At 48.0% G+C, this 24,807-nt stretch overlaps 1 protein-coding gene across 1 annotated transcript in view; it reads left to right on the forward strand.

Annotated features, from left to right (window-relative positions):
* NIPA2 (NIPA magnesium transporter 2) overlaps positions 1-24,807 on the forward strand; it is a 146,181-nt gene that overhangs the window by 76,267 nt on the left and 45,107 nt on the right. The window contains exons 2-3 of the mRNA XM_086934190.1: positions 8,565-8,793; positions 9,989-10,045. Of these exons, the coding sequence (XP_086790316.1) occupies positions 8,655-8,793; positions 9,989-10,045 (196 nt within the window). The 5' untranslated portion in view covers positions 8,565-8,654. The remainder of the gene's footprint in view (positions 1-8,564; positions 8,794-9,988; positions 10,046-24,807) is intronic.

A 24,807-nucleotide genomic window follows, 5' to 3' on the forward strand; every position in this document is an offset into this window, starting at 1 on the left:
GCTGAGTACATCACAGCAGTCAGTCAACTATAATCTTTAGTTTGAGCATCCAGTGCCACGAGGCCACTGCTGGTTCTAGCAGCTAACTGAGCTCCGGTTGGCCATATAAACTGGCCATCCATATTAACAATTTAATTCATTGCACATATGAAGAAAATATTAAATGTTGGAAAATATATCCTCTGTTTAGGAGCGCTTGACCCCCGGAATTTCCTAGTGCTTGTTGGGGATAAAGTAGGAACAATAACAGCTCGCATACACTATGCCCACCGCCAGCCTTGGAGTGGCACTGCCCATGGCCCCCCTCAACATTAGTAGGCCTCTGTAAACATTGAGGCAGAAGGGCATGGCAGGAAAGTAGTGACATCACTTAAGAGTGACCATTCTGTTTGTGCCACCCAGGGCTGGCTTTTGGCATGGGCGAGCGGGCTCCATGCCCAGGGTGCAGGCTTCAGAGTGGCGTATGGAGCTGTCTACATTAATGTGAACAGAGACCCTGCCTCTGGCTCCAGGGCTGCAGACCTGTTTTTTTTTTTTTTAACACCCCATCAGCCTGTTTTCTTGCCCTCCTATCTCCTTCCACCCCCTGCTGCCACGCACTATTAACCCCCCTCCAACCAACAACTTGGCACCAGGGCGAGATGCAAATCGGTGCATAATTCAGGTGAGTGGGGTGGCGCAGGGATCTGTTCAGAGGCCAGACACTACTAATGCAATCCTCCGGGGGCTGACCTCTGAACCCAGGGGCTCCCGCTGCCTCGTTTTATTCACCAGCAGGAGGGCGCCAAATGCATCTCCGCCCAGGGGGCTACCCTGACAAAGGCGGGCTCTGGAAGACAAATAAGTGATAAATGCAGAGCATTCAAGGCACGGACAAGCATTGGTACTGGGCAAGCGTCCCATGCTTCCGGTGGTGAAACCTACACAAGAACAGCAGCTCGTCGACAACTCATTTGCACTTCTGTGCAGCGCATGGTGTCCAGTTACAGGTGTCACGCATGTTTATGCAATAGCCACAGGGGCGGCGGGTTCCCTCTCCTAACATTGTAACAGGGGAGGCCCTTCCATTTTCGTTGCACTGAAAACACCGGCCATATGACCGAGCCGTAAAGGTGCGAGGCGGTCAGTGACGTACACACATGTATTTACAACGTAATACGGTGCCAGGCCACGAGGACCTCTAGATGTACTCAAACCTTGAGACTGTCGCCAGGTTCAGTCTGTCTCCAGCTCCAAACACGCCGAATGCACCAGCCAGGCAGCCCTAGCGCCAAGCATTTCCTGCAGTTGTGTGGCGCTTGCAAAGCACATTGGTGAAGTCACCAGCACGCTCGTGGAGAGGGGTCGAGATGTGCAGTGCCGTGATCTCACACGCGACACAAGGGTGGAGATCATTGAACGATGTGCTTAGAAGCTCTGTGAGACCCCCGTGCTGCCGGAAGGGCCTGCCGCCTCACTTCCGGCCCGTGCCCCGCCCCCCCCCCCCCACCAAAGAGGGCCGGGGTGACTCGACCCCGGTACAGAGCTGGCCTCTGCTCAGATAGCACCCTGGGCAAAACCAGAAGAAAGCACGGACACTGCTCAAGCGCTAGTACACCGCCTAGAGCCTCCAAGTCTTTCAGGAGGCGCTAGTTCCAAGTAGGCAGTTGTTGTCTTCTTGGAATTAGTGCCTCGTGATAGAATTTGAGGCTCTAGGCGGTGAACTAGCGCTTGCGCAGTGTCCGTGCTTTCTTCTGGTTTTGCCTCCTGATAGACTCGTGAGCTTCCCACCGTCGTGATAACTTTCAGAGCACGCACATTAAAATGAACGGCTTCTAGGAGCCTGGAGAACAGTCCTGGATTTTGACGAGAATGTAAAATGTACATGCAGAATTCCAAATGGATAATTCTGCACAGTGAATGCCTGTCATCTGCATTGCAACATTGGAATAGGTGACATCACCAACACCGGAGCAGCGGCCAGTGGCGCGCCAGCAGGGCGGAGCCCTGGAGGCGGCCGAAGGGCAGGGGCTATGAATCCTGCGAAGCTGCCGTCCTGCCCCGCAGCCGCCGTTCCCACAGCACACCGCAGGTCCCGCCAGAGCAGCAGAAAGTTAGCAGGCTGGAAGTTGTCAGTCTGTCCCTGGTATGGAGCCCCTGGCCGCGTCTCCCCCAGCCCGCCCATCCATCGGTAGCAGAGGACCCGGCGATTGTCCCCCAACAGCAGCGGTGAGGAGCGTGTGCGTGTCTGTGTGTGTGTGTGTGTGTCTGTGTGTCTGTGCGCGTGTGTGCCTGTGTGCGCCTGCACGCGTGTGTGCCTGTGTGCGCCTGCGAGTGGTGGGGGGGCGGTGCGCGTGAGCACGTAAGTGGTGGGGGGTTGCGTGTGTGTCCGTGTGAGTGTGTGTCTGTGTGTGTGTCCGTCCGTCCGTGTGTCCGTCCGTGTGTCCGTGCTTGCCCTTGCCCACTTCAGGGAATGTGAGGCAGGAGATGTGCACGGCGCCGGCCTGGACGTGCGCGTCCACAGACACCAATCGCCGCGCGTGCCCGACCCCTGTCTCCGATTCCCAGGAGGCGGGCAACATTAGTTGTCGAGCTGGATGCAATGCTCTGCATTGCTTTCTCCAGCTCGACCTAAAAAGTGGAAAGGCAACCGGAAAGTACAACACAGAAGAAAAATAGATAAAATATCATAGAACTAGTTTTTATGATGAGCTAAAAAATTATCGATATTTAACTGAGAAATATTCACATTAAGGCAAAGAGCAGTTATTGTGACAGAAGTCTGGGAGGCACCCCACATCTGTTGTGGAAGAGGAGCATTAGGGGAATCTCCTGGCATGAATGATCAAGCCTCAGAACTCCCTGGCACCCTTTGGTGTTAAGAACTAAGATTTGAACGAACATGCAAAAGGACAGGGAACGGAGCAAAAGAGCAGAATTCAGAAACGGGGTTCAGAGAAAGACTGCATGCTAGAGAACAGCACAAAGTAACCATGAAGAATAGAGAAAGCGCAGACATACCAGCCGAACTAACTGCAACTGTAGTAGAAGACAAAGGTTTAACAGCAGTAAGAGAACAGAGACAGTGGAGGTATAGAGTCCAGACAGGATGTGGAAAGCCAAGGAACAGATTATGCAAGCACACAGGAGCTAGGAAGAGGCCTTCAGGCAAAACAGCAAGGTTCACACATTCTCATCAGTAACATGGAGGCGAGAATGATGAGCTCAGGCTCAGCATTCTTGTATAGAGCGAGCCAGGTGAAAAGCAATTAGCCAAGTGCTGAAAAATCAGTGCTCCGCCAATAGAGGTAAGGTTGCTCTGTGATCTGGAGAGGAAAAGACCAGAGAAGCTGGAATGCACAAGAGGAAAAACTGAAAATCCAGAAATGGAGTAAGGCCCAGAGCTGAGGCAAAGCAAAGTCTGGAAAAAATATATCTAAGAGTGAGTGAATCTGTAGGGACCAGTAACCATGGTAACCCAGAACTCCGCCTCCTTGAAGTGATATTTGCTAGGTTTGAGAAAGGAACTACATAGACTATAAGCATCAGTTTGGCAGTGACACCACTAGGAATGGAGTGAAGTTCTCAATGTATCATTTAATAATCTTTTGTAGGCTTGGGTTGAAGGCATATCCTCCCAAGGCCCTAGCAGCCCTGTTACACCAGCTTTCCTTCCCCACCTTTCACTGTGCCACACTAGGATTTGGATTTTTGTTACCTTTGATTGTAACTTTGCCATTTGACCTAATGCTCCGTTTCCAAGTTTGAGTGCTTGCTTTGAACACTATTTTCTTGTTGGCGATAACTTTGGCCGATAGGGTTGGCAGATTAATAAGCTCTTTCGGTCTAGATCCCTTTCTCTGATTTATATGTTTCTCATCTAGTAAACCTTGCACTTCATTTCTGTCCCCCCCCCCCCTTATTTATTTTTAAATACCAAAGAGTATACTTTGGTCAGTCCATCATCACTCTTCCAACATTCTTTCCTCCCCAACAAAGAGGAAAGGAGATTAAATATACTGAATCCCAGGTATGTTGTATCTTACTATGTGGACCACATAAGACAAAACAGAGTGAACAATCAGCATTTTTGTGGGATTTGCTGTAGCCAAAAGAGGCTACGACATCACCAAACATATAATTTCACGTTGGGTCACCTGATGTGTAAAGGTCTGTTAACTCTTGGTCAAGAAAGAATCCCTGGAGGGCCCACTGCACAACAGCCACCGTGGCTTTTACTACTTTCACCAGGGGCGACCTTTGGCTGGAATTTATAATGCAACCACATTGTCTTCCCTGCACGCCTTCGCAAAACATTACTGTCTCGCGCCCAGGCACTCATTGAAGGATACTTCTCCAAGGCTGTGTTGCATTAGTTTCTTGATTAGTCTGCGCTTCCCCCATCTCATTCCTCATAAGGATGCAGAGAGTATTGCTTCACACTTCTTCATAAAACGAGGAAGTTACTTTCGTTCTGTAACAATGGATAGTGCGGTTAATAATATTTTAAGGTTTGCCAATGTTCTTTTGCTGGTATTGTTGCTGTTGTGAAAGTGCTCTGTTCCTCTCCTCGTGCCTCGATGAGTTGGGCAAAAATGCAAGAAATTGGTGGCAACCATCATTCGTCTCCAAACAGTCAGATGTCGTCTTATCTGTGTTGAGGGTGCTACAGTTGGAGTCACCTTGTGCCACCTCATGGCCCTGGAGAACTACTGCGAGCTAAATGTTTTCCATATCCATTCTGGCACCCGGAGGATAATGGTAAGATAAGGACTATGCAGGAAGTATCCAGCAGAATGATCGTTACTGAAAGTAACAGTTGCTTTTGGACTGAATGCCTGGCAGTTTGTCATGTTTAATGCAGATTATCAAATTATATTTGAAGTAAAGTTTGAAAAATCAATGTTTTTCTCATCGAGTGTGGCTTTTAATCTGCGTTGCCCCCTGAGCTTTGTCTTCTAGTGTGTCTGCTGGTGGGACCAGATTAAAGTTTTGCTTCAGTTTTCTTTAAAGGCCCATATAGTTCTTGTTAGAAATGGGATCCCTGGCTGGCATGGGCTCGCGCCAAAGTCAGTCAGAGACCACCACTCCTAAGTCAGGGCAAGGGAGTTACACGCCAAGATAACCCCTGCACACTCTCTAGGTAACGTGGCGCGAGCAGCAAGGCTAAACTTGGAGGCGATGTGAGTTAAGTATTTGCGCACGCACCCCAGCAACAACACCCAAGGCCCAACACAAAGGAAACTCCACACAAGGTTATATATAAAAATAGCCTTTGTATTATACCAAAACACATTAGATAAAACACACACTTTACAACATGCCAACAGGCACGGGCAGAATTTACAGGGGATATGTACAGGACAGGGCCACATGGACCACTGTCAGGAATCGGCACTTTTAGAACTTAGCACTAGGTAGAATTAGCACTTAGATCATAGAATATAAATCACTGTAGCACAAAATAGAACATAAAGCACACAATCAGTAACTACTGGTAAACGGTAAGTACCACCTACGCAATCCTAACCACCTTAGGAACAGGCCACGCAGGGAACTAGGACCTCACTAGCACCACCTGTACTAGCAAGAACAACCACCTAAGTATCACAATACCTGTAGGGGTATAAGCATAGGAACATAACACATGATGCATAAACATACATTCAGCGGTGTAAGGAAGGAAGACACATGATGCATCAACAACACATTCAGAGGTGCAGCAAAGGAACAATTGTGCCAAACTCACATAAGTCACCACCTGTGACTGTCCATAGGCTCTCTGGCCTTGTTGGGGCTAGGGAGCCCTGTGTCCCAAAGTCAGGCCAAACGGAGCAGCTGCCCACGAAGTGCTGGGCAGCTGTGACAATTGGGGGGGGGGGGGCATGTGGGAGCCTCGCAGGCTCTGAACAAATGACTGGGCCCCCTTGAGCCTCTCTGGGCTCTTTGCAAACAACTGTGGCGCTTTGGAGCCTCTCGTGCTCTGAAACAAAATGTGGGCACTCAAGAGCCCCTCTCAGGGCTCTAATTAAGGAAAATGCCTGCAGAGCCTCTCTGGGCTCTAATCACTACTGCGGGGTCGTTGGAGTCCCTCACGGGGACTCAGAACAAAGGCGAATGCCCCACGAGCCTCTCTGGGCCCGAACACCACTGGGCCTCTCTCAGGCCCGTGTACTGCAGGGGAGGGGCGGGCACCAGCAATGTGCCCCGACGCCCTCCTCCCTGCCCTCGCTCTCCCGGCCCCACTCACCGGCACTGATTAACAAAGAACTGCCCCCAAGAGCCTATCCAGGCTCTCCACACAAAATGCGGCCGTGGTCCTGGAGGGGAGAGGGCGGGCACCGACAGCGTGTCCCGACGCCCTCCTCCCTTTACTCGCTCTCCCGTCCCCCACTCGCCGGCTCTCCTTGGGTTTCCCGGCTCCTGCGCTGTGCTCCGGGACTCTCCCTTGCTCTCGGGAGCCCCGGGGGAGGGACGCCGGCTGCGGGGCGGGACTTCCAGTTGGGCCGCGCTTGGATTGGCCGGCCGGCCAACCACTTCCGGGTCGTCGCGGGCAGCGCGGCGGCCCGTTTCAGGCACTCGTAGGCTGGGGATCAATTTACCGAGGGGAGGGCTCCCTCGAGGTAAATCGAATAATGGCGGCAAGGTCCCTGGCAGGGTGGGCACCTGACAGGGGACAAAATACTCGAAAATAAGCGAGGTGGGCACTCGCCAGGGCAACCACGAGCAGGGTGGGCACCTGCACTGCAATTGACGCGCTCCCAAGCGCTACAAGCCAAATAAAGCGCTCTTAATCGCTAGAAGCAAAACAAAGCGCTCCCAGGCGCCAGGGGCAAGGCAAAGCGCTCCCAGGCGCTGGAAGCCAGCAAAGTCCAGGCAAAGTCCTTCAGCAAGGCAGGGGGGCAAGGCTGGGCCCAGAGCCAGCTCACTGGGTCTCCAGGCAGGGAGACAGTCCAAGTGGCGGTCCTCTGGCCCAGCAACAGCAGCAGCCCCCTCAGGCAGGATCCTGGAAGAGAACACCTTGTTAGGGGACACAGCCCCTTCTTATACTTCAAATTCCTTTGTCTGTAGGTGCAGGGTGGGGGAGAAACCAGTCGCAGCTGGTTTTGGAGCACCCTTGATGGCTCAACCACCTCTTTCATTCGCTGGCAGGGCTAGGGTCATTAGTCGCACCTCAGGGGGCGGAGCCAGCATTGTGTGGGGAAAACCCAGCCTCATTCAGGACACAGGTGCAGTCCCTCCCTAGCCATCAGCATGCTAATCTCCACACTCACCACCGGGCAGACCCATCATGACTCATGGAGCCTGGCATCCCAGCCAGCTCCAGCCAATCACACGCCAGCACCTTCACAGCACACACACAGCCATGTCTAGAAGTGGCACTTCCCCACTAGACACATACACGCCGCACATACCATTGCGCAGCATTCACTCTCACGAGTTTGCGCATACCAAACTTGAGCATGCACGCCTCACGCATCAGGAACTACCAGGGACACAGACATTCCCCATGCATTCCTATGGGAGGGCAGGCCAACCTCGCTCCACGCACTCAAGGTGCGCACGCACTTTCCACTGGGACACATGTGAAAGTGCGCAGAAACCAAAAATCACTACCACTGGGTCACAAACACAAAGCAAAAAGTTTAGGGGTGAACCTGCCAGAAGAGCCAAGTCCAACAGTTCTAATGTAAAATTACTACTATCTCTTAACCATATTATCACAAACAGCAGTGTTTACAAACCCTTAATTCGGGATTACTAAAACATATCAATGAATACTGGTTGTAACTCATGGGTGTGATAGCATTTCTTGTATATTACAAGTTTCCAAAAATTGAGTAGCCCATAAACTTTTTTCAAACAAGTTCTATAAAAAAAGACATAACCGGTAACGTATGGTATCATTCTATAGTGCCTGACATTTTCTGTCACCAGAACAATATGGTACACCTAAAACGCTATCAGTTATATCCATGCATCAATTATCGATTTATTTTGACCAAAAAGGATACATTTTTATACCCTATTTCACCTCAAATATATTTGTGAACTTCCAACACAGCAGATCGCTTTTCCTTGTCGAGTAATGCAGAATTTGAAGAGAATATTTACCATTGAAGGAATTGTAAATTCTCTAGCAGCCTACTAGACAGCAAATTATGGTAGAAATTCTTTCACTGTATGATATGGGTCTAGTGTGACACTGATGCATTTGTAATGACTTAAGTGAATGAAATCTGAAATACTAAATTAAATATATGCTTATTAACAGTTACTCAAAAGCAGGACTTAAATCATGTTGGGAGAGGAGAGCAGGGAGCCCAAACTGCATCTGCCCATGTTTCCGCTGTACTATGAATTTACACACTAATACTAGAGCACAAATGTTGTGTACATAAATCATTACTGAAGTATGCATAATCTAATTCCATTTCTCTTTTCATAATCGCTTGTTAACAGTAAAATTCACACCTAATTTCTAAAAAAGAAATCAGAAAAGTTTTGTTACAAGATGGCATGGTGTGATAGTTTATCTTGCAGTTGTAACTATCAGTTATCTTAATGGTCTTTAATTTCTTTAGGAGTGCACATTGAGCCACCGCCTTTGCAAGCCCCAGCCACCTCTATCCACGATCAATGCAACCGTTCTAAACACTTAAGCAGCTAACGAAATGAACCAGGGCCGTGGCAAATATGACTTCTATATTGGTTTGGTATTGGCGATCAGTTCCAGCCTCTTCATTGGCGGCAGCTTCATTTTGAAGAAGAAAGGACTCCTGCGCCTGGCCAGGAAGGGCTCCACGAGAGCTGGTAAGAAAACCTATTCCAAATGTTTCCCATTTCTTGTTATGTTATAAAATAGATCCATCCCAATTCTCTTCAAATGCCCAATAAAGACCTCAAACTTTAAAGCGTCCTCCAGTGATAAATATATCAAACTTAATATCCAGTATTCAGCTTGTGACCTGAGTGCTAATCGTGGGATCTCTAAGAAGGAACAAAAAGTGAGACCAGTGTTCGAATATAGAGGGGCAGGGATCCATCCTGCTTTTGGTGGTACTCCTTAGTGTTGCTGAGCACATCTTAAAATATTGTTTAACAGGTTCTGGACATTAGGGTAAATTGGCGTTATCCCACAGTATAAAAGAACAATTTCTCACTACTGATATTTGAATTTATTGATTTATTTATAACATTTTATATAGCGCAAACATGATCCCGAAGGATATCAGAGCGCTTTACAATTTGAGGGAGAGGAAGGTAATAGTTGCAATACAGTCATCAAAGGAATACCCACCCAAGCAAATCAAAGATGCATATCAAACAAAAAGGTTATGAACAGAAGGGACAACAAAGGGAAATATAATAATTGAACCAGACAACTGGGAGGGGAGCAAGTGACTAGAAAAGCAGAATAATACCAAAGGCAGGATTTAGGGTAGTTGCAATATCTATTTTGAAATTGGTGTAATAGGTAGGGCATACAACAGGGACCTAATTCACGGACACAGACCTTATTATGTTTTATGATCCAGACAATATTTCTGTTAAATCAAGCAGGAGCCACTGTGAATCAATACAGTTATCACGAATACATGAAAAGAACAACCAGTAAGGCATCCTGTCGTATTTCTTATCGACCTTTTTGGGTGTTTTATTCAGATACTTCGTTAAATGGCAAGCTACCATACAACAGTAGTTGCTATTACTTTTTATTACCCATTTCTTACCTGGTTGGGACTCTTACTTCACAGTCTTTACTACTGATTGCATGGTCCTCAGGGGGTTATATGATGCTATGTTGCCTGCAGAAGCTGCCCTTGAGGCTCGACTGGGCCTGTGAATGCAGGGGGTCCTGCAGGCTATGTTAATGACGTGCCGATGGCTACTGGCATTGTGTGGTGTAGGTGGTATTAACATATAACCCTTCCATTTTATTATTGGGCTCATCTTTAAAATGAGCATCTCAATAACAAACACCTAACAGCTGCTCTTTCATCCCCAGGTCAAGGCGGCCATGCATACCTCAAAGAAGGGCTTTGGTGGTCCGGACTCCTGTCAAGTATGTATCAGACAGAATTTAATAAAACCTTTTTGTATTGACGTTACATTGAGTTCTCATAAGGTGCTCAGTTCAAATCTGAAGTGTGTGGCTTCATGAAGTTAAGGACTAAAGTATTGTATTCTTAAAAGGGATCTGATGGACAATAACAACAGTTAACCTATTTGCAGCAATGACAAGAATGAAACATAGTCTTCAGCTATAAAGTGTCTCTCAAGTAGATACTACTGTCTCTGCTCTTTTGCTGTTCACTGAACATGGCTCCTCAGTTAAGGAAGTGTAGGAGTTAAACTCGAAATTTCAGTACGTTTAATTTGTCGTGGGTCCCACCTTAACCTAGTCACTGGTTACGCACCAACAAAGTTCAAGAAAGCATTTAAATCTGAAATCGTCCCAAATGTGTTTGTCCTTGATCTGAAGAATGAACATTATATCACAGTTTTTTGCCATTTCTGTTCCGTGAATAAAAATGGCACTCCATTTATTGATCTTGGGAGGATGGAAGGCTCAGTGCCCATTCAAATGCTTAATCTTAAGTTTGGACCAGGTGTCAGAATTGAGCACTTATTTAGCTATGCATGTATGGCTGGGCTTTTATTCTCTTTGTATATGTAGGAATTATAAGAAATGAGCAGATGACCTTGTTTAATGTGATATTATTTAAAGAGCTTTGAGTTGTATTCAAAATTTCTTACCAGAAAAGTAATGCATTGCAGTACCTTTGAACAAATTAATAATTTAATTTATTTGTCTTATCTCACACATGTTAACTGTTACACAGCTCCTGACACATTCTTGATATTGTTTATGCTGTGTTGTTATAAGGTATCGAGTCTAAGAGCATCCTAGCACTTCTCATGATCATGTAAATATTATGAGTTAATTATTAATGCATTTGAATGGAAGGTCTCGCACTATAGGCCTGTGAATTCTCATGAAACCTCATTATGGCAACTGGTCATAGTGGCTGAAGCACAGTATTATAATCATTTTACTTTTTTGCAGATGAAGATGATTGGGTTATCGGAGTTAGTTGTTAGGGAACCTAAACATAAATGTTTTGTATATCTTTGCATTAGTATTGACTGATATTTTATTCCTATTAATAAAACTCTCTGTATTGAGTTCCGAGAACACTTTAAACTGGCTGTAATGCTGTATTTGTAGCATCCACTAGTGGTCTATAATAGTAAGTTATGCAGGTCTGGTGTAAATATGGCTTCTCTTTCATGGAGCCCCTACTTTGCCAAATCAAAGAGCATCCGAATGATAACCACTGCACACCTGCCATCATGCACCACAGGTCTTGTCCGTGAGCGCCCACCACCATCTATGTACATATGGCTCAAACTTTGCCAGCGGCCATTAAAAGAAAATGTTTGTCTCATTTTTAACTGACTTGAGATTAAAATAAACATTTCAGGTATTTTTTGGATGTTCTAGACCCACAGTGTCGGTCTCCGTTTGGCGGGCTACAGGATGAGCAGGCTACTGGAGTTCAGCTGTGGGGGGCTGGCTTTGTGTGCCTCTGGTGTGCATGGGCTGCGGGAATTCACCCCGGTCGTTTCTCTCCGATGTCCTGTGCTTTGTCCTACTTTGACTCTAGAAACTGCATCAATTACAACCCATTAACACTTAACTTCATGGTGGTAAAGGTGAGCAATCACATGCTTCTGAGGGAGGTAGCGTGGAGGTGTGTAAAGTCAGAACTCAGCAACCACTTATCGGCACAAAACTTGAATGACCAACCCAGTGCTTTACGTAGATAAGAAAAGTGTTTTAATACACTCACTTGCAAAAGAATACCACACAGATAATAATAGCAGATTCAATGATAGCAGTCATGCTTGGGCTACTGCGCCTCGGGTTACGGCTCTCCCCTTCTTCCTGTATGTGCCTTACATGTTTTTTTGATCTAGGCAAGTCCCCTTTTTGGTTAGATAGTCTTGTTCTGCTTTCTTCAAGGTCCCGGTGCGGATACCCCAGTCGATAATAGTTGTTCTCAGATCAATACAGTCCCCTTCATACAGTTTCACCACAATGCAGATCTTTGTGTACTTTTTGCAGCTGGTGGGAAATCTGCAACGCATGTCTCCGATTGCTCCCGTGGTTGGGAGGAGATGCGTCCGCTGCAGATGTGGTCCTCAATTTTGATATGCTGCAGCAGGATCGGGTAGCCGGAGTTTATGCCTGTAGACCTTCGGTGAATGCAGCTGCAGGTGTCGGAACCCTTCTGATTCACTCAGTGATGGGCAGCAAATGTGTTGCAATGTAGACTGGGCTGACTGTGGCACAATGGCAGCCGGGGGCAGGCTTTGGAAATGTGGTGTCAATGAACACCATAAGTTTAGTTTTTGATTCCAGTGATGTCCACCACAGATAAAGCTCTTGCTTTTAGTGGCGAAGTCCACTTCGGGCACAGTTGAAAATTTCGGTTTTGATCTCCACCACGATTACAGCTCTTGTTTTTGGTGGCAAAATCCACCACAAGCATAGTTCTTAGTTTATGTGGCGTGATGTGTTGTACTCTGTCTTCTTTCACGGTGGCAAGGTCTGACGTTGATCTGAGATTCCTACTTGGAAACTCACTTCTGCAGAGATTACACCCACACTTCTAAGGCTTGCAGGAAGCGCTTCAGTCTTGCTTGACTTGGTAGGCCCACAGCACCAAGGCCTGTGGTGCTCCCTGGACAGATGCTCTTCCTGCAGGGTGAGCAGGCTCCTTCCTTCTCACAGCAGGCGGGTTGGCTTCTGAGCAGGATACAGGGTTTGAGCGAGGTAAGACTCCAGGTGATGTCCCTTCACCTGTGGTAAGCGGAGCGTCAGGAAGACAGACTGTGGTCGTACAGCAGCTCTTAGAGTATTATAAGGCACACTCCTTTCCTTGATGAAAGAGAACTTCAAGCTGCAACATCAAGAAGGTCAGTGTCTCCCAATTAAATATAGTAAAAGTAGACTGGGGATATGGATCCTGTGCTTTCCCTTTCAGAACCAGTTTGAGGTCGGTGTTATTTCAAGTGTCCACTTCAGGCTACTTTCATACCAGCACAGTGTTTGTGCATACGACTAGGTAGTCTCAAGCATTGGGCACTCACAACAGAGTCACAAAGAGGTATGAAGCTTCTGCCCCTAACTTATCAACAGCCACACTGAACATTGATTGATGAAAAGACAAAAGCAGTCCTTTCATAAAGGATCCCTGGCTCTTTGAACAATAGACACAGCAGTCCCACCCTTCAGCCCCACTATCTACCAAATGCCAGCACTGCAGGCTAACAAAACAGTAACTCGTTTCAGCAAAAGCACCTAATTGAATTTCTAAAGAAGCCTAGTGTTCTCTGTCCTCACTTCATTGTCCAGGCTCCTCTCACCATCTTCGGGAATGTCAGCAAAATACATCCACTGTATGGGAAAAGAACATCATCTCCTTGTTCACAGTGACTTTCAAAATGAAACCTACAGGCCTTTATACTCTGGTTCACTCACACACATAGAGCATGTGCCACACAGGCCACATACGCATTCATGCACAACTTGCACTTAGGATATTTGCGCTAGGACCTGGGTTAACTCCTGGAAGGGGAATTTATGCCAGTTGGTCCCGATAAAATGCTCTGGCCACAATGATTAACTCACAAAACAGGGTGTGCCGCCTCCAACAGCCTACATGCAAAACCCATGACAGGAACTGTAGTCTATTGTAAACCAAATGAGGGCACTATTGGTGCGCTCATATAGATCACAGGACAGGTGAAGGATCTCTTTTCACATGCTGGATTATTATGTGAGCCTAGGGACCAAATCAAAAACCTGAATAGCAGCTAGTTATAATACATTAGTTCTTCGGTGGGTCTGGCAGTCACTATGGTTAAGGGTTACTTAGTAGCTCTGTCTGTGTTCATGTGCCTCTCCTATCAGCCTCTCCTTTTTATGTCACCACCAGTGTTGCATTTTCTGAAAAGTTATCTCATTAGGTTTTGCCTGGCGAAAACGATGCGAAAGCATCGTTTCGCTAGGCGAAAACCTATTGATTACAGTATGTGGGGCATGGAACGCCCCCAGTCTCCCATTGGCTAGCTCCATAAATGGAGGCTAGCCATTGGAAGACGGCTCTGTCCGTCAATCCCGGACCAGATTCGGGGGCGTTCCCGAGAATTTTTGGCTTTTGGCTACGTCAGCCGAAAGCCTGTTCTCGGGAACGCCCCCGAATCTGGGCCGGCATTGCACGGGGGTCAGGTGCGGACTCCCTCTTTGCATGTGCGTCTGGGACAAGGAGAGGATGTGTGGTCTGCACTAAACTAAAAGGGGCGGGAGGGGGAGCAAGAGGCGGTGAGGGGAAATGCTGCGGGAGGAGAAAAGTTCAGAGCGAGAAAACACACGCGAGAATAAAATAACATAACAACTCTGCCGAGCCTGGACTCTGTGCTTCGTGGAGAGCAAAGCATGCCTTGGAGAGCGAATCATGCCCTGCGTGTAAAACTTCCTGATCTAGTCGGCTTGTTTCATCCCTGCATCCGCTCGACGTAGAAGGATAAAACGTCAGTCATTGCCAGTGTTTCCAGCACTGGCTGTTGTGTAGGACGCTCCAACGCAGCCGAGCAGATAAGCCAGCGTTATTGCTGGTCCACTCCATGGTTTTTTGAGCTTTCCCTAGTTTAGACACACGATGGCGCCCTGGCTTTTTGGAATCTTTTCTGTGCATTAAATGCCACATACTATTGATGTTTCCGTTTATCATAGTTTAACTTGTACTCCTGATTCGCTTCGATCACTCACTTTACAAGCCTTTTGGCACTTGAAGTCACCTTTTCACTCGATTGTTGCCTACAGATTGGATCGCCATTTACCGACGGCTTATTCAGCAGTGCCTATTCCATTATTCCAATGGAACCGTTTTTCACGATTTGTCTCACTCACTCGACTTTCACAAGCCTTTTGTTAACTGACGACACCTCTCCATTTGATTGCCGCACATGGAGTGGATCGCCTTTTACTGAGGGCGCATTCACCTTCGCCTGCGCTAGGAACTTAGTAGAGACACGCGGCACGGTGCCTCTGGTACCCGACCCTACTCATAAGTGCTACTCACTTGGCCAGAGTTGACAACGTAGCCTCACTCACCCACACCCCGTTTCTACAATGTAGATCGTGCATATTTACACTGACATTTTCTCCAACGTTAAACATCACTTACGTTGTGGTTTTTAATACAGTCACCCCAGATACTTCTGCTTTTTCACCCGATCGTCTATTCATTCAGGCCACCTTCATTCACGCATTATCATTACTATGTCTCCTATCCCTACTGGGAATCTTGTTTGAATAGGTCATTTTACAGCTGGTTTTATGCTCCTCCTTAGATTGATTCTGTTCCCTTCCCTAGATTCATTCCGGACCTTTAGATTATTCGACTGATTCGTCGATATTTACGTGTCCAATTAAGAAGGACTCCTGTACTTAGAATGCCTCTGTGCACTTCCTTGTCGCACATTCAGTAGGTGCATCTTGACTCAATATGAATATGCAGTTTCATCTCTGCTGTGTGCCGATTACCACGGCTGTCACCTTTATTATACAGGTGACGCCTCACTTCTACCCTTTTTAGGTTTTGCCTAGCCAATGCGTATGAAGTACGCATGCGCTAGGAAAAACTTAATGATATCTGTGTGTGGGGACTGGACCGTCCCCACTCTCTCATTGGCTAGCTCCATAAATGGAGGCTAGCCATTGGGAGAAGGCTCTGTCTGTCAATCTCGGACCAGATTCGGGGGCGTTCCCGAGAATTTTTGGCTACGTCAGCCGAAAGCCGATTTTTGGGAACGCCCCCGAATCTGGTAAGGCACTAGTGGCACCCCGAGCGCTCTGCCGCCTCCTACTACGGTGCAAACGGTGCCTCCCTGATTGCCGCCGCTGCCCGGGGCCGAGAATAACTTGAGGACCTCGCCGGGGCCGCGGAGAGCAAGAACGAAGGAGCTGCCCTCCCATTGGCTGAGTGAAGGAGTTAGGTCCTTAGAAAGTGGAGAGGCTGGACCTTAATTAAAGTATTTATGAAGAAAAAGTGCCCCCCACTTGTTTTTCTGAACTGCTCTTAATTATGAGCAACACATCCACTCGGATTAGATATGTTCGGTATGTTTATTTATACCTTGAATCCAACAGTTAATTAGAAAATTCTGTACATTTCATGTCAGACAAAGAACACCAAAGAATTGACATAAATTTTAAACATACAAAAAAGGAAAAAATCACAAATATATCTACTGTACACAACAAAGCATGACATCAGTTTTAGAAAAAGTCACAAAAATCAAGAATGAAAACTTCTTTTCACAGTAATAAACAAAGTCACAAATGAAAGGAGATATCACGACACATCAATTGTTGCACAACACTCGTTTTTTTGGGTCGTGTTAGTTATTTGTTATGGTTGCCTGTTATTTCTATCCCCTTTCTTGCCGCCGCGCTAGGAGTGGTTCTCGAGCCGCAGCGTCATCGCTGGAGCCGTGCTGCGATGGTTGCGAGGTGGGTGCATGTGAGTGCTGGGAGGTTTGTCCAACGGGTCCTGTTGGAGTAGAGTGAATTGTGACTCTATTTGGCCGACATCAGCAGAAGATGCTAAGCTGTAAGTGCTGTAAGGAGTCTCATGTTAGCACCATTGGTATTCCCACTCCATCCGCCGCGTGCTACTCTGCGGCCTTTCTCGAAGAGAGGAGGGCTGGGGCAGGTCGTGACGGACCCTTCTTCGCCTCTGGGCGCCTGGGGGATTGTGGTAACAGATGAAGTGTCTTCAGCTGGGCACGTGTCAGTGGATCTTTGAAAGATCCGCCGCTCCGGGGGATGAAGCTGTCTCGACCATTGAGCGCTCTGCCTCTGGAGGACGGATGGCGTCACTCGAGGCTCGGCTCCGCGGAGTCTTGTGGTGGGTTCAGCTGCAAGGACCAGTGTTGGGGGTCTCCGAGTGTAGCCACGGCCCGCTGTGTGCTGGATTGTATCATTCTCCCCCACTCCTTCCAAAACTATGTATGGGGTTAGTGCATGTGTCTCCACGCACAGCATCGTGTTCATTAGGCACCGAAAGCAACTCTGCATGGAAAACTGCACAGATGAATAAGTGGTGCGTAGGACACCGTCGCAGCTAGGGAAGGGCCCGGGGAGATGTGTTGAGACAGTAGACAGGCAGGTACATTTACACACTATCCCAGGACGTGAGCGAGACAGAACATATTACCTTTCACCACTATTGACTACACATCCTGGATATTTTGTCGCATTTATGCATTCAAGATTTACTCTGATGTACTATGGACATACTTAAGTAAACTGCTTGTCACCTCATGCGGCTTGCAATTTGAATTACAAGGAAGCCGATAAACATTTTCATAAGCATGAAGAATTCTGCTAATGTAGTTACTTCATTTCATGCTGTGCCATAATACGACATTGCAATATTTGGTATTGATTGTGATTACTTCATAGAGTTCTGATCTGAATAACTTAAAAGCAACCATCAGTTATCAATACATATATTGCCAGGTTTCCAGGAATATTGGGGAAGGATCTTTCTTCTTCTCCTTCATGTCCTAGGTACAGTTGACATCTGTTCTGACATTTGTCCATGTTGCATGGACAGTGCAGCTGATGACGACAGACGGGCACATTCTGTGAATGCGCATGCGCTCCTTGAAGCACAGGAGCACTAGTGAGGTATCCTCTTCCCTTGCCCCCTCTAGGTTGTGCACCGACCTTGCCTTCTATCCACTGTCCCTCTGTGTAATCAAGCCTGGTGCAGCACGGGGGGGGGGGTGGACGGTGCTGCGCACTGAGGCCTCTTCACAAGCGGCATGGGCGCTACTGAGACCCTGGTGAGAAGCGATCACCAGGGACTCTCGACACCCATTGGCCATGCTGCACGTGTGTGTGTGTGACATGTTAGTTGTAGATATTAACTTTGCAGTCAATCCCTCCTCTGGATGGGGGCTGTGGTTCAACAAAATGTGAGGGGGTCCCTCTGCAAGGTACATGGAGCCCCCCCTTTGCAAAGTACAGGGAGGGGGCCACCCTGCTCCGGACCCAATCAGGAGCTCTCAAGCCAGGGGCCCACCACCCATGGGCAGTACCGGAAGCGCCCCCGCCCCCAGCTTAGGGGCCCCACTCCATTGGGGATGCATAGTCTATTGTTACACCACTGGATTAGGAGGGGGTAAATACTGAAATGCCTCTCATAACCTGGTACTTTCCCTAAACCAGAATGTCTGCTTCCATCCTACCGAGGCGATGACGTCACTCCAACTACAGCTACTGATGCAGAGAGACAAACTGACCAGCGATGACCTAGGCCTAAGGATTATTATTAAAGTGCAGCAGAATTCCTGTATGGAATTCCTCCAGTCTCAATCACACCTTGGCGTTGTCCCACAATAGTATTTTCCAGATGCAGGAACAGCGGACCTAAAACCTGCCACTGTAATCGCTTATGGAGAGGGCTCCATTTCCCTGACCCTGCTCGACCCTCAGTCACAGCACGAAGAGTGTGTAATGCTGGCATCTTCCCTTTCGTTCCTCCCCCCACCCCGACTCTTCCTCCACCCCGGCCTCGCACTTGAGCCCTCTCAGCCAGCTCAGGGCAGGTGGTAAATGTCTGCCTTAAACCCCATGAAACTGCTGCTGCTCTGCGCCCCGGAGAGCTCCAGGCTGGCAGACTTCTCAGGTAAGACCCTCTCTGCTTCCCAGCCTGTCCTCTCCCAGCCTGTCGTCACCCAGCCTGCCTTCTCCCAGCCTGCCCTCTCCCAGCCTGCCGTCTCCCAGCCTGCCGTCTCCCAGCCTGCCGTCTCCCAGCCTGCCGTCTCCCAGCCTGCCGTCTCCCAGCCTGCCCTCTCCCAGCCTGCCCTCTCCCAGCCTGCCCTCTCCCAGCCTGCCCTCTCCCAGCCTGCCCTCTCGCAGCCTGTCCTCTCGCAGCCTGTCCTCTCGCAGCCTGTCCTCTCGCAGCCTGTCCTCTCGCAGCCTGTCCTCTCGCAGCCTGTCCTCTCGCAGCCTGTCCTCTCGCAGCCTGTCCTCTCGCAGCCTGTCCCCTCCCTGCCCTTTCCCAGCCTGCCCTCTCCCAGCCTGTCCCCTCCATGACCTTTCCCAGCCTGTCCTCTCCCAGCTTGTCCACTTCCAGCCTGCCCTCTCCCAACCTGCCCTCTCCCAGCCTGTCCCCTCCCTGCCCTCTCCCAGCCTGTCCCCTCCCTGCCCTCTCCCAGCCTGTCCTCTCCCTGCCTGTTGTCGTGTCCCGGTGGCAGCAGACAGCAGGCAAGAACGTGCACTGCGTCCCCGAAGTAACAGCCCTAAAGCAAGCAAGAAGTACGCCCCCCTCCCACCAATCCCTGTTAGGTAGTGGAAACTGTCCAAACTGGGGTGCAGACAGCCCCACTCACCTTTCGGCCTGGTACCACTGCACCAGCCGCACTACTTCCCTACTGACCGTTCTCCACTTCAGCCTCGTCTAAATTACAATTCCTGCTTGTCACCCTTTTGCCTGCTTGTGCTTGTTTTCATGACCCTGTTGCCTGCTTGTGCCTCCGTGTGTCCCTGTTGCCTGCTTGTGCCTCCGTGTGCCCCTGTTGCCTGCTTGTGCCTCCGTGTGCCCCTGTTGCCTGCTTGTGCCTCCGTGTGCCCCTGTTGCCTGCTTGTGCCTCTGTGTGCCCCTGTTGCCTGCTTGTGCCTCCATGTGCCCCGGTTGCCTGCTTGTGCCTCCGTGTGCCCCGATTGCCTGCTTGTGCCTCTGTGTGCCCCTGTTGCCTGCTTGTGCCTCTGTGTGCCCCTGTTGCCTGCTTGTGCCTCTGTGTGCCCCTGTTGCCTGCTTGTGCCTCTGTGTGCCCCTGTTGCCTGCTTGTGCCTCAGTTTTCGTGCCCCTGTTGCCTGCTTGTACCTCCGTGTGCCCCTGTTGCCTGCTTGTGCCTCCGTGTGCCCCTGTTGCCTGCTTGTGCCTCCGTGTGCCCCTGTTGCCTGCTTGTGCCTCCGTTTTCGTGCCCCTGTTGCCTGCTTGTGCTTCCGTGTGCCCCTGTTGCCTGCTTGTGCCTCCGTGTGCCCCTGTTGCCTGCTTGTGCCTCCGTGTGCCCCTGTTGCCTGCTTGTGCTGTGTGGGTGTGTGTGGAAGGCTCTGTGTGGGTGTGTGGGGGGCTTTGTGTGGCTGTGTGTGTGGGGGGCTCTGTGTGGCTGTGTGTGTGGGGGGCTCTGTGTGGCTGTGTGTTTGGGGGGCTCTGTGTGGCTGTGTGTGTGGGGGGCTCTGTGTGGATGTGTGTGTGGGGGGGCTCTGTGTGTGTTTGTGTGTGTCATTTGCGAGAGATAAAGCTAGTGGCATTGTAAATGACAATGCCATTTATTTATGTAAAAAAAAACCTAAATAAAAATGTCAAGAGCAATGCCAATAGCTCTAACTTTAACAAAGGGAAAACCATTGCATTGTAAATGCTTGTTTATTTCTTTACTCTCGGTTTATTGTGCCTTAGTGTGATCTGAAAGTTGGTTTGACTTTCTTGATGACACCTCTCTTCGACCCAATGCAAAGTTGCATGGTTTGACTCCTAATTCTAAAAACTGCTTGGTTGGCAATTCCTTTAGGTTGCAGGATCTGAAAACTTCAGGCCCTATCAGTTTGTCAACCTGTCACAGTTTTGCATCCAGAGAAGTTGGTTCTTTGCACCTGCCAGTCCTTCTTACCCAAGCTGTTTTGGCCCTTCTACATGGCACAGTCTATCACTTCCAACTTACTTCTTTTCTCCACATCCAACTAAGAAGGAGAAAACACTGCTCAGACTAGACCCCAGTCATGTGGTATCCTGCTGCATTGACTGCTCTCAACGGGTGAGATTGAGAGTAGACAATCAGCTCTTTGTGGGCCTCACTGTAGCCAAGAAGGGAAAGACCGTGACTAACCACACCTTGTCGCATGGGATCGTTTGTATCAAAATCTGCTATACTGTGGTTAAGGAAGACACCCCCAGAAGACATTTTTGTGTATTCTACCAGGACCCTGGCTGCAGCCACGACTTTCTCCAGAGGCGTCTGATTTGCCGACATCTGCCAGGCAACCGCATGGTCGTCCTTGTGTGCTTTTGCAAAGCACTGCTGCCTCACATGTCAGGCACATAGTGATGGGGACTTTGCACAAGCTATGTTGCATGCTTTCCTTTGTCAACTGGCAATACTCCGTTTCACCTTCCTGAGTGGTACTGCTTTGTGATGCATTCATAAAGTGAGGACTGTACAGGAAGATGTATCAATCGGTAGATCTTCTGCAGAGTACTCACTGCCCTCCCTCCTGCTCGATGAGCTGGTGCTGTGATTAATAAGATCCCAAGGTATGAAAATGTTTGTGCACTGCATTTGTTTCTGTTGTGGCTTACTTGGTTCCTCTCTATAACGCTTGATGAGTAGCAGAAAAGAAGTTCAGGAACTGATGTAATTTCACCAGTTGGCACTTAACATACCATGGAGACTTCACATGTGGATGTGGAGTCTCAGCCAGAGCCAAGTGGCGCCATCTGGTGACCCTAGAAAGTCGCCGCTGGAGAAAATACTATTCGAAGTATGTTCGATGCCTGGAAAAGAATATTCATAAGTAGAAGACTGTTTGGGATGATTATGTAGCTACCAGAAATATTGTTATAGAAATTAACTTATTTGTTGGGTCTCCTTCTTGACTGCCCAGGGAAACTCAGGCTCCTCTTAGTCTCTACTGTGCAGCCCTGGACAGAACAGTATACATGAATGGTGTCAAGTCTCTCCTTAAAAGAGTCTCACAGAGGAGGAAACCCCCTAAAAAGGAAAAAATCTCCTAGAAATATTATTGTAGATAATGGTTACAAATGAAGAAATCGGGAAGGAGAAAAGAGCCAAGCAAGAAATGCAGAAGATCAGATTTGCTGCAATCAGAAATCTGTTAGCAAGGAGGTAAAGAACACAGCAAAAAATAAGGGAACAAATGCGCTGTGACTCATCCTCCTCTTATGACTATCTCCCCATATGTATTAGTATAAGAACAGATGTCGCCCAAAAAGACTCATCTCCATCTTAAATTGGGAATCTTGAGTAATGTTCTGTGGTCACGCCACCATCTTGAGAATGACTTTTTAACTGTCCACACTCCTTTACAGATAGTTATGGCGATAGTTCGATGATCAAAGGAGAAGTCTAAATTTGACATTTTTTGTTCCGCACTGGACCGCAGGATTCAGCCACCATCTTTCATGCCTGGTGCTCCAGGTGACGACTCACAGAGTACCCCTCTGGTTGACCTAGAGCACAGAGATATCTGACTGGTCTAGGAGAAGCAGATGATGTTCCAGAAAAGCACTGTCCTGTAGCACAAGGAGCTTGTCTTTGTTCAATGAATGCATTCAACCGTCAGCAAGATCTTGACATGAATTTTGGCACAGATGTAACAATCGGTAGGGTCCACTTCCATAAGACATTGGCAAACCTTCCTTAGTAGGAACAGCTTAAAGTTGACTATCTTTACCAAATTCTTCATACGGAAATCTAATTTGAACACCGATCAAGGAAAGAAAACAGTGATTTCAGCCAGGTTATTAGCAGAGATTGTATGTTTTTTGGACTCGTCCTCTCAATCCATGATTTAACCTGCAGTTAAAAGCTTTGTCTTGGTTAAGAAGGAACTCTGATTAGCTGCATTCAGTGTCTGTAAATGCTGAGCCATCCTATTCCCCTTGGCATCTAAGCATTGCTTCTGGTATTGATGTCCTAGCTAGATGACTCCCACAGATAAAATTGGGTGTATAGTCAGCAAACTGGTGAGGAGACATTATTAGCCAATCCATCTAAGCTTCTCGTCCTTGGTGTGAGTTTCTTCTGTTATTCTATTAAGCTTTTCCCTTTTCCATCAGATTCTTTGCAAACTGTCTCTGTTTACCCTTCAAAGCAGAGGTTATATTTTGTTTGGTCACTTTCAGCTCTGCTGGACGGATTGCATTTGTTTTTGGGGACTAAGCTTCATTTTACACAATAGCTGTAGTTCTTACTGGCGAGGGTGGTTACTGCCCACAACCAGACTTCCCACTTTATTGCAGATCTTGTGGTGCCGCCTCCTTTTTTTCACACTCATTCAACCCCAGAAGAAGGAACTTCACAATCTGAATGTGACACTCCTCTTACAAAGTTATACAGAGCGTTATGCTTCTTCAATAACTTGGCTCTTGATGACTTTCTGTTCTGCTGTCCAACGGGGAAGCTTTTCCTCAACAACACAAAACCAGATTGCCTTTTCTGTGTTGGGTGTTTGTAACAGGGAAAGGGTGGCTTCTTGTAAAGACTTATGGTGGGTTATTCCTGTGGATATTTGCAAAACTGCTTCCTAGGCAACTTCATGTGTTTTTTTTAAACTGTACCTCGAGGTTGAGGATTCACCTCCAACTCAATTTAATTCCAGAACAAGCAATTTCTCATTAAAGAGTTGTTGCCTTACCCTTCAGTAAAACTCCCAAGGGCCTCACTGAAGAACCGGGTTTTAGAACCCAGCGGCGCCAGGGAAAACGCCCGATGTCTTCGAGTTCCCCTGCCTTGGCAAACAGAGACACGGGACACTTCTTGATGACGTCAAAGACCAAATTTATTGGCTGCAACCAGGAACAGAGCTCTACGAAGTACAACACGGGTGGTTCGCTAGAGACTGCACAAATTCATAGAGCGGAGCATTGCCTTTTATGCTAAAAATCACGTTCTTGGCTAGCATCGATTACATACAAACTGACCAATCATAAGGTGACATTTCAAACATATCGCATGACGACAATCCCACTTTCCGTTGTCCAGCCCACCAGAAATGACAAGGCAAAATCCAACATTCCTGCTTGATCAGGCCGGATGGACCCATCATAAAAGACCTCAACCCAAATCAATAATTAAGCCATAAAGGAAGGAACAGAAGCAGATGAGAAGCAAGATAGAAGGGTGTGTGCATGTACCATAAACTCAGCAATGTCCTGCTCTTTGATCTCTATCTGACCAGCTGTTTAACAAGGAACTGGCTCAACGAGGTCAGTTCGGTCAGGTCACTCAGGAGTCAACTAAGGTGTACGTGTCCCAAAGACTCGTTCGGCCGTAATCATCGGCCTATGTGAGGGCAACCACATAAAATGGCTGCCGTACACAAAATGGAACCCAAAGGTTCGAACGAAATCCCTGAATACGTAGTGTTCTCATTGATCGATTATTACGAAAACACTCGTACATACCGCACTCGTGATTTGCGGTCCGCTGACACCAAAATCGTCTATATCCGACGACCTTCATCGAACGGGTTCAGAACCACAGACCCTCCTTTTGCCCTTACATAGGCAACAAACCCAAGTCAGTCTGAATCCAGGTCTATATTCATCAGATCATCAAGATGTTGCTGTAGCATCATCCTAGTACTTAGCAACTCTCTCTGGACAGGTCTCCTCGCACACGAAGTAGCACAAAGCAATTTACACATCCCACCTCTATCTGCAAGTATGACATCTAGCGCAACTCTGTTCTGAAGAGTCCTAAGGCGATCCGACTGGAGCTCAGCAGTCAAGTTACTAAGGGCACCGGCAGTTTCGACTATGGTGGACTCAACCACTCTCGTCAACTGTCGAATGTTCCTGCTATTAGCCATAGGTCCCCAGAACGGCAGAAAACCCTTAAAGAAATCTCCCAATTCTTGTCCTGCGGTATCTTTCTTACTGAAGACACCTCTAGCAACTCTCGTCTTATGGTAATCTGCCGCAGCTGTAAATGTGG

Source organism: Lissotriton vulgaris, chromosome 8, assembly GCF_964263255.1.
Source record: "Lissotriton vulgaris chromosome 8, aLisVul1.2, whole genome shotgun sequence".
NCBI lineage: Eukaryota > Metazoa > Chordata > Amphibia > Caudata > Salamandridae > Lissotriton > Lissotriton vulgaris.